General features: G+C 47.0%; 1 protein-coding gene across 3 annotated transcripts in view; it reads left to right on the forward strand.

The window, feature by feature from the left end:
• The first annotated feature begins 3468 nt into the window (after window positions 1-3468).
• RGL3 (ral guanine nucleotide dissociation stimulator like 3) overlaps window positions 3469-19883 on the forward strand; it is a 38730-nt gene continuing 22315 nt past the window's right edge. Inside the window, exons 1-2 of one of the 3 annotated variants that reach the window (XM_069947325.1) lie at window positions 3469-3528; window positions 13928-14053. In XM_069947325.1, the coding sequence (XP_069803426.1) occupies window positions 13937-14053 (117 nt within the window). In that variant the 5' untranslated portion in view covers window positions 3469-3528; window positions 13928-13936. Of the gene's footprint in view, window positions 3529-13927; window positions 14054-18713; window positions 19635-19883 lie in introns of those variants that run through there. The other 2 variants (XM_069947310.1, XM_069947317.1) reach the window with 2 other exon arrangements.

The raw sequence follows: 19883 nt of genomic DNA on the forward strand, positions 1-19883 counted from the left end.
ACTTTACACCATGTTTAATAAATCTCCCCTATAGAGTCAACTATGACAGAAGATTGTCGGCAGAAGTTGACCTCCCGGTCCATCTAGTCGGCCATTCTATTATTACCTTTCTTATTGTCTTAGTATATAAATATATATATATATTTCCCAGGCAGGTTTACATTCAGTTATTGTAGATTAACCAACCACATCTGCTGGAAGATTGTTCCAAGTACCTACTATTCTATTAGTAAAGTAATATTTTCTTGTGTTTGTGACCTTTCCCCCAGATAAACTGTGCTCCCTTGCTCCTGTGTTTAGTTTCTTCCCTCTTAAATCTTATTTATCCCTATAACATATTTATAGGTTTCGCTCCTGCTCCCCCCCCCCCTTTTCTTACATTCTTTCCTCCAGTTTATACAGATTTAAAGAGGTTATCCAGCCTTAGAAAAACGTGATCACTTTCTTTCAGAGGTAACACCGCTCTTGTCTCCAGTTCAGGTGCGGTTTGTAATTAAACTCCATTCATTTTAAAGGGGTTATCCAGCGCTACAAAAACATGGCCACTTTCCCCCTACTGTTGTCTCCAGTTTGGGTGGAGTTTTGAAACTCTGTTCCATTGAAGTAAATGGAGCTTAATTGCAAACCGCACCTGAACTGGAGACAACAGTAGGGGAAAAGTGGCCATGTTTTTGTAGCGCTGGATAACCCCTTTAATGGAACTGAGTTGCAAAACCTGCACCCAAACTGGAGACAGGAGCGGTGCTGTCTCGGAAAGAAAGTTGCCATATTTTTCTAAGGTTGGATAAACCCATTAAAGTGATACTGTCACCCTGTTATTACCCCGGTAACATCTTATTACAGTAACCCGACTCCTGATCCTCTTATTACCCCTGTAACATCTTATTACAGTACCCCGGCTCCTGATCCTCTTATTACCCTGTAACATCTTATTACAGTAACCCGACTCCTGATCCTCTTATTACCCTGTAACATCTTATTACAGTTACCCGGCTCCTGATCCTCTTATTACCCTGTAACATCCTATTACAGTAACCCGGCTCCTGATCCTCTTATTACCCCTGTAACATCTTATTACAGTAGCCCGGCTCCTTATCCTCTTATTACCCCTGTAACATCTTATTACAGTAACCCGGCTCCTGATCCACTTATTACCCCTCTAACATCTTATTACAGTAACCCGGCTCCTGATCCTCTTATTACCCTGTAACATCTTATTACAGTAACCCGGCTCCTGATCCTCTTATTACCCCTGTAACATCTTATTACAGTAACCCGGCTCCTGATCCTCTTATTACCCAGTAACATCTTATTACAGTAACCCGGCTCCTGATCCTCTTATTACCCTGTAAAATCTTATTACAGTAACCCGGCTCCTGATCCTCTTATTACCCTGTAACATCTTATTACAGTAACCCGGCTCCTGATCCTCTTATTACCCTGTAACATCTTATTACAGTAACCCGGCTCCTGATCCTCTTATTACCCCTGTAACATCTTATTACAGTAACCCGGCTCCTGATCCTCTTATTACCCCTGTAACATCTTATTACAGTAACCCGACTCCTGATCCTCTTATTACCCCTGTAACATCTTATTACAGTAACCCGGCTCCTGATCCTCTTATTACCCCTGTAACATCTTATTACAGTAACCCGGCTCCTGATCCTCTTATTACCCCTGTAACATCTTATTACAGTAACCCGACTCCTGATCCTCTTATTACCCTGTAACATCTTATTACAGTAACCCGGCTCTCCTGATCCTCTTATTACCCCTGTAACATCTTATTACAGTAACCCGGCTCCTGATCCTCTTATTACCCTGTAACATCTTATTACAGTAACCCGGCTCCTGATCCTCTTATTACCCCTGTAACATCTTATTACAGTAACCCGGATCCTGATCCTCTTATTACCCTGTAACACCTTATTACAGTAACCCGGCTCCTGATCCTCTTATTACCCCTGTAACATCTTATTACAGTAACCCGGCTCCTGATCCTCTTATTACCCTGTAACATCTTATTACAGTAACCCGTCTCCTGATCCTCTTATTACCCCTGTAACATCTTATTACAGTAACCCGGCTCCTGATCCTCTTATTACCCCTGTAACATCTTATTACAGTAACCCGGCTCCTGATCCTCTTATTACCCTGTAACATCTTATTACAGTAACCCGGCTCCTGATCCTCTTATTACCCTGTAACATCTTATTACAGTAACCCGGCTCCTGATCCTCTTATTACCCTGTAACATATTATTACAGTAACCCGGCTCCTGATCCTCTTATTACCCCTGTAACATCTTATTACAGTAACCCGGCTCCTGATCCTCTTATTACCCCTGTAACATATTATTACAGTAACCCGGCTCCTGATCTTCTTATTACCCTGTAACATCTTATTACAGTAACCCGGCTCCTGATCCTCTTATTACCCTGTAACATCTTATTACAGTAACCCGGCTCCTGATCCTCTTATTACCCCTGTAACATCTTATTACAGTAACCTGGCTCCTGATCCTCTTATTACCCCTGTAACATCTTATTACAGTAACCCGGCTCCTGATCCTCTTATTACCCTGTAACATCTTATTACAGTAACCCGGCTCCTGATCCTCTTATTACCCTATAACATCTTATTACAGTAACCCGGCTCCTGATCCTCTTATTACCCCTGTAACATCTTATTACAGTAAATCGGCTCCTGATCCTCTTATTACACCAATAACATCTTATTACAGTAACCCGGCTCCTGATCCTCTTATTACCCCTGTAACATCTTATTACAGTAACCCGGCTCCTGATCCTCTTATTACCCCTGTAACATCTTATTACAGTAACCCGGCTCCTGATCCTCTTATTACACCAATAACATCTTTTTACAGTAACCCGGCTCCTGATCCTCTTATTACCCCTGTAACATCTTATTACAGTAACCCGGCTCCTGATCCTCTTATTACCCCTGTAACATCTTATTACAGTAACCCGGCTCCTGATCCTCTTATTACCCCTGTAACATCTTATTACAGTAACCCGGCTCCTGATCCTCTTATTACCCCTGTAACATCTTATTACAGTAACCCGGCTCCTGATCCTCTTATTACCATGTAACATCTTATTACAGTAACCCGGCTCCTGATCCTCTTATTACCCCTGTAACATCTTATTACAGTAACCCGGCTCCTGATCCTCTTATTACCCTTATTATAGCTCCCCTGATGCTGAACATTTTATTGCATTTATCGTTCTCTTCCTTTTTCGTTTCTGCACAGCCATGGTGAGTGTATAATAATCTCTGCTCTTCTGAAAACAACTGAAATCTACCATTGTTTTATGTGGTCTGGGAAAAGCATGAGAGGGGTCAGAGGAAGTGACATTCCACCCCACCACACCACCCTCTCCTGAGTCTGCAAAATTCAGACAAGGGGGGGCGCAGGATGTCGGAGGAAGGCTTCCAGCGTAGTAGGATAGAGGGAGGAAGGGAGAGAGAAAAAAAGAGACAAGTAAAAAACAGGGATCAAAGGTAACGGGGACATCATCTACATTTCCTTCCATGCAGCGGCTCACACAGCTGAGTCTCTGTGGGGTGTATGAGCGGGGGACACATGGCCGACTTCATGGACATTAAGTAACTTCCTTGCAAACTTTTCTAATTCTGGCGGGTGATGTTGGGAAGTGAGGCGATGAGGTGAGGAAAGATTATGTGTTTATCCAGCGGGGCGTAGTCTGTCCGTTCCGGCATATTGTATGTATTATCCGTATTGTATATGTAAGGTTATAATAGGATATGCTTTGTTAGCGGCTTGTTTGGTCTGTGTTTGAGTATTTGTTATTGGACTAGTACACCTGTTGTTGTAAAAAAGCTCATGTATGGGCCATGATGGGAAACAAACTTCTGAGTGAGCTTCCGGGAAGATGATCCCTCCGGTACTGAACACTATATTGAATCCATGAGTGACTAGGGTAAGGATAGGGGATCCTGCAGCCCCCCGCTTTGGCAAAACTACAGTTCCCATCATGCTTTTGGCTTGATGGGAATTGTAATTTTGTAACAGCTGGAGCAATGCATAGGTTCAGGCTGTCTTGTACTTCTTCTACCACCATGGAGTGGTGCTGCATCCAGCAAAGGCCATTGGGGGGCGCTTCACATTATATAGTCCTTTAAAATGCTTATTTCTAGGAATTAGTACAAATTCAGTGGTCAGACCCCCCTCCAAAATGCTATTTATATAGGTTACCAACCACCGCTCTACTCTAAAAGCAGTGGTCTGGCTGGTGTGTATATATAGCTATGATACATATATATATATATATATATATATATATATATTATCGCTATACATACACCAGCCAGACCACTGCTTTTAGAGCAGAGTGGTGGTCTTTAACCTTCAACAATTGGAGGACAAGAGCGGCATATCGGGCATATGCTTGCAAAAACATTGCACTTGAGGAGCTCTAAGTATATTAGTGAGGCCACAACCACATAACGTTTTTGATCACCATCTTTGACAGCCATCTTTTCAAAACAATGGCCTTTATTTGCCGAATAACGTCCATTGTGGTCTTTACTTCTCCTCGAAATGGCGCCCCCCCCCCCCCCAAAAAAAAGGCCAAAAAAAAAAGACGCTGTATGGTCGTGGCCTTAAGATGGGAATATCCCTTTAAGTGTAAATTTAATCTTGTAAGCAGAAAATATAATAAAATGACAAGGTTAATGTACATGTTGTACATGATGCAAGATTGTATTGTGTTTTCAGTGTAAACTTGATCCCATTTAGAGGGGAAGCTGAGATTTCTTTGTGCTGAATGTAATCTAACACCTCCTCTATTAGTTCTCGGTATGAGAAAGAACATATGAGAGGGCGGCAGGAGGGGATAGGGGTGAGGGCTGCCAAGTGTATGTTACTTGTTTGCTGTATTTTTTCCTATACATGTGAGGGAGACGTGCACAGGAAGCTGCGCAGGATCCAGTATTCTTATAGTGAACGCTTCACCGAGGCCTCAAACAGGGCAGGAAACACTTCCGCCTGGGAAGAAAGCAGAGTCAGTCCATATAGAGAGGCGGAAGCCCACCTCACAGATACTGTTTTGGCTCCCTATGGTAAAAAGATTCCCCGTCTGTGCCGTAACGTTATATATTGTCCCATGAATTGTATACACAAAAATTGTCACGTTTTCCGAAAAATGTTATCCTGTATATATAGTATACTGTCTATACAAATAACAGTATTAAGTGGTGTTAAAGGGTTATTAAAAATTGCAGTTTATCACTTATCCACAGGGTAGGTGATCACTGTTGATCAGTAGGGGTCTGACTACTGACAACCCCACCGATTATGAGAATGGAGCCCCTGTGTCCCCTATTTATGAATAATCGGATGCTGCTACTCTATTTACTCCCTGTTGGACTGACAAACCATAGCTGAGCACAGTACTCATATGGGAAGGTCATGTGACCAACCTCCTTACATCCTTGACTTAAGACGTTAAAACGTGAAAGCTTGCGTTACCATAATACTTTAGTCTATAACAGTGTGACAAACAAATAGACGGCATATAAACGATAACCAGACGCAGTTACAAAAGATTCCTCAGTCACATGACAATGTAAGACTTTTGCTGGGATATGGGTACCAGGACACTGTATTCAGCACCATAGAAAATGTGTATAATCAGTTTTTATTCAAAGTTTAAGTAAAAACAGAAAAATACAAATACGAAGAGGAGTCCATCACAACAGACATGGACCCACAAGGTTACAAGACATAGGAAGACAAATCCGCTGTAGATAGGAAATGGTGTGAGAGGAGCTCCCCTGGTGAACGCAGTGTCTAGATGCCGCGGTATACCTAGGAGGCTGAACCGAAGCCCTGCGCACCCCCCAAGCTAAATGATAGCTGGATACTAAGGAACTACAACGCGCTCGAGGAGCATCTCTCCGAACATAGACCTTTCAGCGAAGAAACTTGTTAGAGAAAGTGAGAAGAAAGAGATATAAAAGGGAGTATAAAAGTAGGGGAAGAAGAAGGAGGGCTGAATAAGGGAAGAAGGGAATGAGGGGGGTAGAGGGGGGAACTTGCCCTGACCAAGGAGATCATCTCCCCCTTGGGAGAGAGCGGCAGAAAATTAAGTGAGTAACTCAGGAGGTACCCCAGCAGTAAACAATGTCTGAAAAGCAGGAGTATCCCGGAATAGCAGCAAAGGTAACCACACTGTCTTGTACCTTTTGTTGGATCCCGAGGCCTCGGCCGACAGCTCCTCCATACGGTGGAGGTGTGACATTTCGGCTTGCCACTCTGCCAGGGTGGGAACCTGCGTGGAACGCCAATGGCGAGGAATAACCGTCCGAGCTGCAGACAGACAGAAACGTAAAATACTCTTTTTCTGTCGGCCTACAGCACCAGGGAGATTAGAGAGGAGTGCCACCTGAGGCGTCCTAGGCGCCGTCTGCCCCGAAATCGCCCGGAAGGCATCAAAAACACCTGACCAGAACGGAGTCAGCTTGTCACACCCCCACCAAATGTGGAGCATAGTGCCCCTCTCACTGTTACACCGCCAGCACAGATCCGGCACAGACGGGAACATGGAATGAACTTTAGTGGGGACCCGGTACCATCGGGATAGAACTTTATAATTTCGCTCCTGAGCGGAACAGGCAGTGGACAGTTTATGTGTGAAGATGTGTGCTTTCAGCCTGTCCTCAGGGGAGATTATGGCTGACAAGTCTTTCTCCCACGCGTCCCAGAACCCAGGGGAATCCTCTCCCCCGTCCAGTTGGAGGAGGCGGTAGATCACAGAGAGGGAGTGCTCGGGAGTCCAAAAAGAATAGGGATTCAAAGGAAGTAGGGGTAGATGAGAGAGAACTGCGGCCTTTACGCGTGCCAAGGTAACAGCTAAACTGAGAATGTTCGAGCCAGGAGAGGTTGGTGGAGCCGGCGCGCGTCTGCAAGTCCCCAAGGGAGGGTAGAGGATTGCCCTCAAGCACTACGCTGAAGCTAGGATTGTCTTGGGCCTTCCAGATCAGAAACGTGTCTTTCCTGCATGCCGGGGGGAAGTCAGGGTTAAAGAATAATGGAGTGAGCGGGCTGAAGGGTCTGGACAGAATGTTACTACGTACCAGTCGACACCATAAGTTAATTGCCACTCTGGGCAAGGGGGAGTCAGCAGAGAATGGGGAGGCGACAGTGAGGGGGAGCCAAGGGACATTAGACAAAAGGTATTGGACCTCTATTTGGTCAAGCGTGACCCACTGCTTCGAAGCAGCATTGTACCGCCAGTCCAGTAGGCGCTGGAGGACCGAGGCCCGATGATAGAGGCGAAGGTCGGGCAAACCCGCACCCCCATCTGACTTATGCTTAGATAATGTGGCGTACTTGATCCTAGGGCGTGAACTATTCCAGATAAATTTAAGAAATGCTGTGCGCAATCGTCGAAAGAAAATGAAGGGGGGGGGGCATGATGGGGGTAGTTTGGAAAATGTATAGAAATCGGGGGAGGATGTCCATTTTTATAACATTGATTCGGCCAAACCAGGACAAGGGTTTCTTATTATATGTTAGAAGATCCTTTAGTGTGTGGTCTAAGAGGGGTGGATAGTTAAGAGAGTACAAACAGGACAGGTCGGCAGGAACATTTACCCCGAGGTACGTGAGGTGGTCCCGATGCCATTTAAAAGGAAAGTTTTGTGCGATGGCTGATGCTGTGTTGGTAGGGAGGGAAACGTTTAGCACTTCAGATTTTGTATAGTTTACCTTAAAGTTAGATACCCTATGTCAGGATGGTATCTTTGCGGAGCGTCATGCGTCCCTCTGCTCATGCTGTGCGGCCGAGAAGGTGCTGATTTTCTTGCATTCTGTTTCTGTGTTTTGTTTTGTAGTGTGTGAACACTGGTTTATATGCTCACCTTTGTTGGGAGACACACCCGACTTCACCTGCTGAATTCTGTCTGGCCATGTCATGGTTAATCTGTGTTTGGGTTCTGCTGTGACTGACAGGTCATCCTGCCAGTGGATCTGTCTTGTTCTCAGGTGTCTGTGCTTGGAGATCGGAGATCAGGGGGATGGTCCAATTACATTCTGGACCAGAATCCTGGCCTCCTATATAACTAACCCAGTCTGTGCTCTCATGGCCGGATATTGAGCTTGTCTCTGCCTGGTTCTGTGTTTCTATTCTTGCTCTGTTGATTCTGACCCTGCTTTGCCTTTCTGACCATTCTTGTTTGCTGCCTGCCCCTGACCATACTGCCTGTATATTGACTTTGCCTTCGGATTGTGATTTTGTACTTTTGCTGCCCGTTTGTTGTGACCCGGACTGTTGACCATTCGTTATTGTGTTTTGTCTGTCTGTCTTGTCCTTGTGTCCCACCTAGCCAGCGCAGGGACTGCCGCCCAGTTGCTCGCCGCCATTTTAGGGCGGATTGTGGCAAATAGGTAGAGGACAGTGGGCGGGGCTGAGCTTAGGGCTCACTGTTTGTCTTGTCCTGCTGTCCGGTTCCTAACACCCTACCAAAACGTTGAAACTCGGAAATAATGGACGGGAAGGAGACATAGGGTTGGGTAACGTACAGAAGGAGGTCGTCCGCGTATAAGGCGGTTTTAAACTGGGTCCCCTGCAGTGAAAGTCCATGGATGCTAGGGTTGTCTCGTATGGCTGTCGCTAGGTGCTCCATTACCAGAACATACAGAAGGGGAGAGAGGGGGCACCCCTGTCGCGTGCCATTGGATATAGAAATGGGATCAGATAATGCCCCATTGACACGCACCCTCGCCGTGGGACCTGCATATAGTGACAGGATTCTGCTAAGGAAGCGAGGGCCAACACCAACTTGCCGCAAAGCGGCCTGGAGAAAACCCCAATGAACGCGATCAAAGGCCTTCTCTGCGCCCACCGAGAGAAGGCACAATGGTAGAGCTTGAGATTTGGCCTTAGATATGAGCCAGAGTCTTGTTGGTGTTGTCCCGCGCCTCCCGTCCCTGTACGAATCCAACTTGGTCCGTGTGCGTGATCCCAGGCAAGAGCGGCGTCAAACGGTTGGCGAGGGTTTTGGAGAACAATTTAATATCGACATTAATAAGCGATATGGGTCTGTAATTGGAGACCTGGGTGTGGTCCTTACCTGGTTTAGGCAATACACTGATATGAGCCTCCAAGGACTGAGGCACCCAGCAAGAGCCATCCGAGACAGAATTAAATACTTTCATCATAAAGGGAGCAAGCAGGCCACTAAAGGTTTTGTAGAAGGAGGGAGTGAACCCGTCCGGTCCAGGGCATTTACCGGCTGGGGTGTTCTTAATGGTGAACCGTATTTCCTGTTCCGATATGTCCTCCTCCAACATCTCCACATCTTCTGACTGTAGTGTGGGGAGGGCCGTGTCGGAAATGTAGTCCTGAATGTCAGTGGGGGCCGTATCATTAGCTATGCTGGTGGGGGAAATGTTATAGAGCTGGGTATAGTAAGCATGAAAGGCACTGAGAATATCTGCCGGGTTCTGAGAATCTGTACCATCGGGTCGTTGTATGCGTGATATGTAGGCATGTCCCTGCCGGGGATGTATGAGACGAGCCAAGGGACGACCACATTTATCGGAATGGTCATAAAGAAAGCGACGGTACTGTAGGCGTTGGTAAGTATATTTCTGGTCTAGGAGCGCCTTCAAATCATCTTTCAATTTGACCAATTCCGCGTAGGTGGCGGAGGAAAGTGTGCGTTTATGTGTAGTTTCTAACGTGTGGATTCGTTGGAGGAGGGAAGTTATTTTAGAGGCCTTCTCGCGTTTCAATCATGTGCCATGTTTTATAAAAGTGCCGCGCAAAACGCATTTCATAGCTTCCCATTGTGTGGGAAGTGGGGTGGGGTCAGAGGCGTGTGTGTGAAGAAAAGAGGCAATGGTCTTTTCAACGTCAGCCACACAAGCCAAGTCCTTCAGGAGGTGTTCATTAAGCTTCCAGGACCAAGAAGGGTTCATGTGAGCAGGGAGAGAAAGAGATAGGTAGATGGGGGCATGGTCAGAAAACAGGATGTCGCCTACCGAGGCAGACGGTTGCCAAGTCAGAGCATGCTGACTGATCAGAAAGTAGTCAATGCGGCTGTAAGACGTGTGTGAGGGGGAGTAGTATGTGTAGTCTCTACCTTGAGGATGCAGAGCACGCCAAACGTCCATCAACTGAAGTCCATGCAGATCGCGCTTAAGGGCACGTAGCCGTCGTGGGGGACAGCGCTCCTACCCGCAGATGTGTCCATAATCGGATCCAAAGGGAGATTGAAGTCTCCTCCAATGAGCAGAATCCCCTCTGTGAATTGAGAGAGAGTGGTTAAAAAGGCGCGACATGCTACAGTTTGATTCTGGTTAGGAGAGTACCAGTTAGCAATTGTGTACGTGATGGAACCTATCTTCAGTTTTAGCATCAAAAATCTACCCTGTTCGTCTATGCGAGAGTCAAGAACGGTACCTGGGAAAGATTTATGCAGGGCCACAGAGACCCCCCGAGCCCTGGCATCTGGGTTCGGGCTATGATACCATTGGATATTGTATTTATCTCTAAGGGTCGGGACATGCTGACATTTAAAATGAGTTTCCTGTAGCAACACTACCTGAATTTTCTTCTTATGCATATGGTACAGGATTTGTGACCTTTTCTGGGGCGTATTAAATCCCCGTACATTTAATGAACAGATATTCAAGGTCGACATCCTCGGTCAGGGCAAGAGGAGGGCGTAGGAAGAAAAAGGGAAGCGGTAAGAAGAGGGGTAGCTGGGAGGGGAAGAGAAGAGCAAAGTAGGAAAAGAGTAGGAAAGAGGGAAAGGAGAAGAAGAAGTGGCAAAAACCCCTAACAAGAATAGGGTAAGCTCCACAAAGGGGGAAGGTAGAGTGGGACCAAACTACTCGTGTACCCTAGGGGTACAGATCCCGGTGAGAACGAGACTGACCAGGCAGGAGTGCTCCCCCCGATCTCCCACAATCCAATGTCCCAACATGAAAGAACGACCAACATAAAACATTCAACAACAATCTAGTCCCACCCCCTAAGCTGCAGAATATGGCATACAGTCCCCTCGGCAAGTGACAGGCATAACATAGCAAAAAACATGGCGGTGCCTATACCTTCATCCAAGTGCCGTGCCCCCTTATGTAGGTGTTTCAGCCTGCACAGGCCATCCCACTGGAGGGAGGCGTTGGTGGCGTACTCAGTAGGCCGTGAATCCAGGGGGTCGGCAAGTAGAGGAAGGGGTGGCCTCAAAAGAGAAAATATAACATAATAGAAACATAACCAAAACCAATTGAAAAACCAGCCAAGGGTATAGCATGTGAGGGGGTGTAGACATTCAGCGGAAAGTCCCAAGGCACATATTTAAGGCTCCTAAGCAGAGGGAGGACTTTGTCTTGGTGTTCCTCCTGGTACCTCCCCGTCGTCTCCTCGAGGATCGCTGCGGCCGCGGCGGAGGAGTAATCAGAGGGCCAGTGGGAAGTTCCGGCCAATCTTGGAGCGTGACCTCCGGAAGGTCGAGGGCCTCCCGAAATCGGAACAAGTCTCTGGGGTGACTTAATGACAAAACCCGGCCATCTCTCCGCACCTGTAAGCGAAACGGGAATCCCCAAGAGTAGGCAATATTGCGGCTTCGAAGAACCTCCAGCAGGGGGCGGAATGCTCTGCGTTTTTGCAAGGTTAGGAGGGAGAGATCAGGGAGAATTTGTATATCTTGGCCATCATACCGGATAGGACCAGCATCTCTCAGTTTGAACAGAATAGCCTCTTTCTGTTGGTAACGGTGCACCCTGCAGATGACATCCCTAGGGTTAGCCGGGTCGGAGGACCGTGGTCCCAAGGACCTGTGCGCTCTGTCCAGTTCCAATCGTGTGTCCGGTGGAGCGCCCAGAACAAAGTTAAAGAGAGATTGCAAGGTAGAGTCCAGGTCTCGTGTCTCAACCGCCTCAGGTAAACCCCGAACTCTCAGATTATTCCGCCGCCCTCTGTTCTCCAGGTCATCTAGTGCATCAGCAAGGTATTGTAATTGATAAGAGTGTTCAGAGAGGAGGTGATCATGGTCGGCGACTCTATTGGACAGTGTATCAGTCACGTTAACATTAGCGGTCACCTGGTGCTCAAGGTGTTGGACATCGGCCCTTAGAGTAGTAATATCAGCCCTGCAAGAAGTCTCAAGGCGAGTAACAAACGCCTCCATATCGTTCTTAGTTGGTATAGTGTGCAGATGAGCCCGAAGATCCTTCAGTTCTCTAAGGACATCTAGAAAAGAAGTCTCCAATTGAGATGGACAGGCTGGTCCAGCTACCTGTGTTACTGCCCGGGTGGGCGGGGTAGATGGTATGAGGGGAGAGGCAGGTAGGGATGGACAGCGGTCCCCCACAAGTGTGTCCATCAACAGGACCTGATTGTCGTGGTCATCAAAAAGTTCCTGGCTGCATTCAGGAGGGGGTGCCATGACGCTCTCTTCAGAGGATGCAGAATGCAATATGGATGGGGGGTCAGAGGACTGTGGCCTAAGGAGAGGCAATCCAGCCGTTGTAAGGGATGTGGAAGAAACTTCCTGCCCCTTTGGGGGAGGGGGGTCTCCTGCAGCTCCCTGAGGGGCAATATGAGGGGCCCAGTGGTTCTCCTCTGCGGTATGTACAGCAGCTGTCCCAGAGTCCTGGCTACATAGCCATGCACCCTCACCCTCCACGGCGTGCACCTGGGCCCTGACCACACTAGCATAAGTGGCTACAGAAACTGCTGGTTGTGCAGGCCGGAGGGGTGGATAATCCTCATCATCCGAGGCCCAATGCACAATCACACCCTCCTCATCCATCTGGTGACGGAGGGGAGGGGGGAGGGATGTGATGGCCGCAGATTGTGCAGGGGGGGAGGCCGGGTCCTCAGAGGAGTGCGCGGGCAAGATGGCGGCCGCGCCATGCGGGGAGAGGACCTGAGGGGCTGTATTGCCTACCGGACCGGATCTCCGTGTCCACACTGCTCCAGACCTGCCGTCTGCTGGTCCGGCGGTCCCGGGGGCGGTCTGTGTGCTCCCGACATCGGAGCGGGCTACTGTGGCAGGAGCCGGTCGGCCATTACAGAAGGGCTGCAGCGCCATCACAGTGGGAGGCGGCTGTGAGCTCTGAGGCGGGAAGAAGCTGGCGATGTCCTTGTTGGCCGGCACCGGAGCAGTGGAGGAATGCTTCCTTGTGTTCTGCTTCCCCCTCATCGCTGCAGGAGGTAAGTGGTCGTTCCGACGGCTGGCTTAGGTGGGATTGTGAGGAGATCGGGCAGGAGCGCTGAGTGCAAGCGTCCTCACTCCTCCATAGCCAGGCCCCGCCTAGCACCATAGAAAATGAATGAAGATGGAGTACGAATGCTTAAAAGGGAACTATGATGATTTTTTTTTCTTCCAAATTAACTGGTTTCAGAAAGGTATTTAAATTTGTAATTTACTTCTATTTAAAATTCTTCATTCTTCCCATACTTATCAGCTGCTGTACGTCTTGAAGGAAGTGGTGGATTCTTTCCAGTCTGACACAGTGCTCTCTGCTGCCACCTCTGTCCATGTCTAGAAATGTCTAGAGCAGGAGAGGTTTTCTATGGGGATTTGCTGCTGCTCTGGACAGTTCCTGACATGGACAGAGGTGGCAGCAGAGAGCACTGTGTCAGACTGGAAAGAATCCACCACTTCCTGCAGGACATACAGCAGCAGAGAGTTTTAAATAGAAGTAAATTACAAATCTGTATAACTGTCTGACACCTGTTGACCTTATTTTTTTTTGTGATGGGAATCGTAGTTTTGCAACAGCGGGAGGGCCGAAGGTTCCCCATCCCTGCCATATGGGAAAACACAAGTATTATATATGGCACCAAAGTTTGGGAAAAAGTTGGTCAACTGGTTATAATTGTGATTTGTTCTTAGCAGTCATCCTTCTGCCCTTTTGTAGAGAGCCAAAATGTTTGGTGATCCCGGCTCACGCAGCAGTCTGTCTCTGGACCTTGACATGAGTTGGGGGATTGTCTTACAAGCGTATCGCTGCCTCACAAGTGAAGATGAAGATCCCAGATACAAGGTGAGTCTCGAGTTTCTCAGCGTTGTTATGTAGGTCGTGAAATTTCACATAGTCATTTCATTGACTGTGTCCATGTAGCTTCCTACTAGGCATGGTCCGAAACTGCCGAGGTTCGGGTTCGTATGAACCCGAATGCTTGGCATCAGATTCCCGCTGTCTGCCCGCTCCGTGGAGAGGGTGGATACAGCGGGAGGACCGCCTGGAAAACTGGGATACAGCCTATGGCTATGGCTGTATCCCAGTTTTCCAGGCGGTCCTCCCGCTGTATCCACCCTCTCCACGGAGCGGGCAGACAGCGGAAATCATTGCCGAGAGTTCGGGTTCGTACGAACCTGAACCGAACTCGGTTCGGACCATCCCTACTTCCTACCCTTAGGGAAACATTGGCTGTATCCATGCCTAACATGGTAGGAAACACAATAGTAGTATCAGAAATGCATCATAACACAACCATGAGCTTCAAGAATGGGGTTGTGAAGGCCTACCCTTATGTGGTAAGAGGATCCTTCTATAGCTGGGTGTCGAAATCTCATTGATTTCCATGGTCGGTGAGACATCTTCCATGCGAAACCTAGTTAGTATTAGAAAGGCCACAAGCTAAGTTAGGGTTCAGTCTTTTTTTCCATCTTAGAAGAATTAAATAATTGCAGATATTGTTGAACATGTTGGAAGCCTTGAAACATGGTCAATCGTGGCTTAGGGTGCTATTCCATGGGCAGATGGGGGCCCGATCAACGATGTAAACGAGCGCCGATCTGCTAGATCGGCGCTTGTTTACTGGGCCTATTCCACGGCCCAACAATCGTTAGCGAGGGCTGCAGGGACATTGTTGCTGATGTCCTTGCAGCCCTTGTTTCATACTTTACCTGTCCAGGCGCAGGTCTTCTCCTTCTCCCCGGGTCCCACGCGGCAGCATCAGCGGGACCGCCGCAGCCGGTGATTGATTGAGCGGTTTGTCAGTTCAGACAGGCCGCTCCAAAGCTGATGCTGCCGGGCGGGACCCGGAAAGAAGGAGAAGACCTTCAGCCTAGTGAGGTAAAGTAGGATGTTTGTGAAATCGCCGGTCACCCGCCGCGCACCGCTATTCAACGTAGCGATGCACGGGGTGGCAACCGATGATTTTAGGTTTGAACCTAAATGAACGATCAGCCAGTGACACGATCATCGGCTGATCGTTCTCTCTATTCCACGGAGCAATAATCGGCCGAATCGCTTGATCGTTTGCTGTGTTTACACGGAATGATTATCTCTCAAATGCGATCGTTATTGCGAAAATTCGAACGATGACCGTTCCGTGTAAACGCAGCATTACTCTTGGCTCCATGGTGGCACTGCTCCATAATTTTGATCATTGATACCATAACGCTAGGGCTGCACGGCAATTCCTGGTCATGTGATTCTCACTCAAGTGAATGGGGTTTCGTTACAAACCACAAGTGGCTGTGACCCCGCATTTGCTAGAAATCCATTTTGGGTGGATCCATCCAGGTCACGTCCACTTTTGGGTCTTTATTCACTTGAATGAGGGGGCAAGTCGCAACACAGCCGCTATATAGCCCTGGTCGTAGGAAAGCCATTGGACTCTCTTTGTTGGTTCCTTAAAGGGAAATTCTAGCCTCCATATATCTCTAACCTGATATCCTGCTACCGTCCCTCGCACACCCTTCAATTCGAGTTTGCCTTTAGTAACCCTTTGAGTTACTCCCAACAGGACCAATCATAGTTGTAAGTGTACTCCCATGAGACAAGTATGAATACTCCCATAGGATGAAGTGAAGGTGTATACATTACTAGAGGTACCTCATCAGTAACCTTGCTCCAGATTCCCTCATTACTCCCGACACCATAGATATGAGCTTGCAGTTATTCCCGTCTGTCCCTTGTCATCTGTACAGTATGTTGGCTCCCAGTATGACTTTGGTTTTGCTTTGAATATCTATGTTTTGGCAACAACTAAGATGAGATTTTTGTGTACAGATAAAATAAGGCCGGATTCAGGTCATCAATCATTGTAACACCCGACATGAAGAAGTGGTATGTCCTCTATGGTGGTGGTCTATGAGCTGTGTATATAGGGACCTTTTAGTAACCTACAAGCCTTGGGTATACGTTGAACACACTTGTGCAGCTGGAAGGAACGTTATTTTAAATGGTCACTGTTATTTAGAACATGTTCCCTCCATTGGAGAGTGATTTCTTACCCCACAAAAACAGTCTTGGCCACTAGGTGTCCCCATTCCCTCCAACCTACTGTTCACTGCCTGTTGGTAGGGAAATTCTGTCTCAACAATCTTCTGTCTACAGCCAGATTTAGCCCTCTGGTTATTCTTGATTTGCAGAACATGGCTGGGAGCACAGATATATCCATTATAGATAGTCTGAAAGATAGGGAAGGTCACTGGAAAAGGGTCACAAAAAACCTGCATAAAACCTGTACTGCTGACACTGTTGTGGTACCACAGGATCCAGAAAAACAAGTTCCAGTAATCCCGGTCAGTGTTTTGGCACCATGGGGGTTATAGCAGCATCACAGGTTATCCCAAGATAACTAGCTTATTGGTGGGGGTGTGACTACTAGCATCCCCACGGATCACAGAGTGACTAGAGAAGCAATGTTAAAGGGGTAATTCACCAACATGTTTTTTTTTATTTCAAATCAACTGGTGCCAGAGATTTGTAATTTACTTCTATTGAAAAATCTCAAGTTTTACAGTACTTATCAGCTGCTGTATATCCTGTGGGAAGCAGCATATTCTCTCCGTTCTGACACAGTGCTCTCTGCTGCCACCTCTGTCCGTGTCAGGAACTGTCTAGAGTAGTAATAAATTACCATAGAAAACCTCTCCTGCTCTGGACAGTTCCTGACATGGACAGAGGTGGCAGCAGAGAGCACTGTGTCACCTTCTGCAGGACATACAGCAGCTGATAAGTACTGGAAGACATGAGATTTTTTAATAGAAGTAAATTACAAATATCTGGCACTTTCTGGCACCAGGTGATTTGAAAGAAAAAGATGAATAACCCCTTTAAGGCCTTTCACTGTCTATGAGAATTCTGAACCAGTTTAGCATTTTCAGACATCCTATAGAGAGTGAATGGAGCGGTGGTAAAGGGTCAAATAATTGCAGACATTGTCAAACATGTTGGAATAAATAGGAACATGGTCAAGTGTGTTTCCGTCTTGGCTCCGTGGTGGCACTGGTCTATATTTTTGCTTACGACATTGAAATCGTATATGCTAGGGCAACACGGCAATTCCTGGTCGTGCGACTCTCATTAAAGTGAGTGGGTTTTGTGTGGCTGTGACCCTGCAACCCTTGCGAGAAACCCATTTTGGATGGATCCATTCAGGCCACGGTTGCATCCACTTTTGGGTGTTTATTAGTGATGAGCGCAACTCAAGTCAACATCTGAATACCTGTGGCTGAAGAAGTTGGATGCAGCTCTAGGGAGTCCAGGAAATCATGGATACGGCCTATGGCCTATGGCTTATGGCTGTATCCATATTTTCAAGGACTCCCTAGAGTTGCATCCAACTTCTTCAGCCACCAATATTCAAAAGCCGAACAATCAGACTTGAGCATGCTTCAATTGCACCCATCTCTGACCACTAGGACCCTCACCCATCACAGAGTGAATAGAGTGGCAGTGTAAGGGTCCTATTACACGGAGCGATTTTTAACGATTAACAACTAATGAAAAATGATCGTAAACTAGATTGTTTATCGTTAACCTGAAATCGTTCACCATATTACACACAACGATAATCGTTAGTTACGATTGTTACTATGATCGTTTATTCCTTTTGATCCCAGAAAAACAATGAACAATGTGCAATTACACTGAACGATTAGTGAAAAAACGCGGAACTTAAGTGAACGAATGGGTTACAGCGAACGATTAACGATAATTTTAGGTTCAGATCTAAATCAACGATTTTTGCGATCGTTGCCTGCAATTATACAAAATGATTATCGTTTAAATTTGAGCGATTTATTAATTTTTCGCACAATAATCGTCCAGTGTATTAGGGCCCTAAGGCAATTCACTGTCTATGAGACTCCTGAATCACTTAAAGGGGTTATCCAGCGCTACAAAAACATGGACACTTTTCCCCCTCTCTTGTCTCCAGGTCAGGTGTAGTTTGCAATTAAGCTCCATTTACTTCAATGGAACTAAGTACCAAACCCCACCGAATCTGGAGACAAGAGAGGGGAAAAAGTGGCCATGTTTTTGTAGCGCTGGATAACCCCTTTAAGCATTTTCAGACGTCCTATAGAGAGCCAATGAAGTGGTGATCGAGCATGTGCACAGCTGCCTCATTCCTCGGGAGAGCGGATCTGTGATCTTGTGATCACAGCTTGATTAACCCCTTTAAGGAATGTCTTACGTTGGTTTGTTATAACCTCAGATATACAATGCAGCCTTACTGGACAGATTAAAGGACTTTTCACCCTATATGTATTATGTACACACATAACAGGTTATTATTATCAGTGTCTCCGCACCCCTCCCCCAGCTCCTTAGCCGTCAGAGTTAACTATTCTGCAAGAACTGTGTAACCTTGTAGTGAAGCTTGTGATAGGAGCGCAGCACCGTCCTCCTTCCCTCCTTCCTTGTATAAGTCTCCCCTGTCCTCCTCCTATATGCTCCTATGACTTCCCATGATCTCCTGTCTGTCCCCAGCTCAGCTCTCAGGATCCCCCAGCATTGTCTATGATGTGTCTTCTCCTCTGTCCCTTATCTCCTACCCCTATGTTCTCCTCTGCTCCCTCCTCCCCACTTCCCCGGTCTCTCCTCCCTACTCTCCTCCCTTCGCTCTTTCTCTGGAGGGCTGGGATTTAATCCCTTGATGATATCAGTCTGAGGATTTCAAAAGAAAGAAACTTTCCACAACAGGGCTGACCACAGCGAAGGAGAGAGGGGACGTCAAGGGCAGCGCCGGGCGGCCCAGGGTTCTGTAGGAAAGTTTGGCCAAGGTTGGAACCCTGGTGCTATCCGGATGATTGAGGAGAAGGATAAAGATAAGTAAGAAGGAACAATCCCGTGACGGAAGATAAGATAATAAGCGACACTAACAAGACATGGGAGAACCTCTTGGCATCAGAAGTGGCACAAGTTTTTGGATATAGACAAGGATCAGCTTGGAGATATGAAGATCACGGGTTATATTGAAGGCAAGCCATCTTCTCCTAGGTTTCTTCACAGAATAATCTGGATTTATGGGTGGTGACATCAAAGGAGATATAACGTTGTGTTGAGCGAGAACAAAATTCCCATGGGGATCATTTTTGGAATACAGAGGAGCAGCAGATCCACAGTCTAGTTGGCCATTGGACTTGGCTCTTGACCTGTAATCTCTGGTGGTCTCTTCTGATTGACATCTGTCTTATATCACTCCCCCCCTCCAACCCTTTCCTGAACTTCTGGGATGGCTCCACCAAGGCAGAAGACCCCATATTTCTATACGTTGATTTTCCGCTTGTGACGTGGTGTCCGAAAGAAGAGCACCCAAATGTCGGATGAAGAGCAGTCACCGGGGACGAAGCCCGTTCGTGGCATGGGCAAAGAGATCACGATGGTATAGTCTCATGTTTTTTATAACTCTGGTATTGTGTATGAGCAGACAGTGACCCTCAGAGCTTACGCTCTAAAGATGGCTGCAGGATCAGAAAGAAGAGGTAGATTAAGGCTACAGCTACGTGACGACTTAATATCGCAGTTAATGATAGTGAATAAGGAAACTGATAGGGAGCAATGTCATGAAGCAATGGGGGAGCTAGGATTATTGTTGATCTTTTTGTTTTTTGCTATTACCTATATTACTTGT

This window comes from Dendropsophus ebraccatus, chromosome 1 (assembly GCF_027789765.1).
Source record: "Dendropsophus ebraccatus isolate aDenEbr1 chromosome 1, aDenEbr1.pat, whole genome shotgun sequence".
NCBI lineage: Eukaryota > Metazoa > Chordata > Amphibia > Anura > Hylidae > Dendropsophus > Dendropsophus ebraccatus.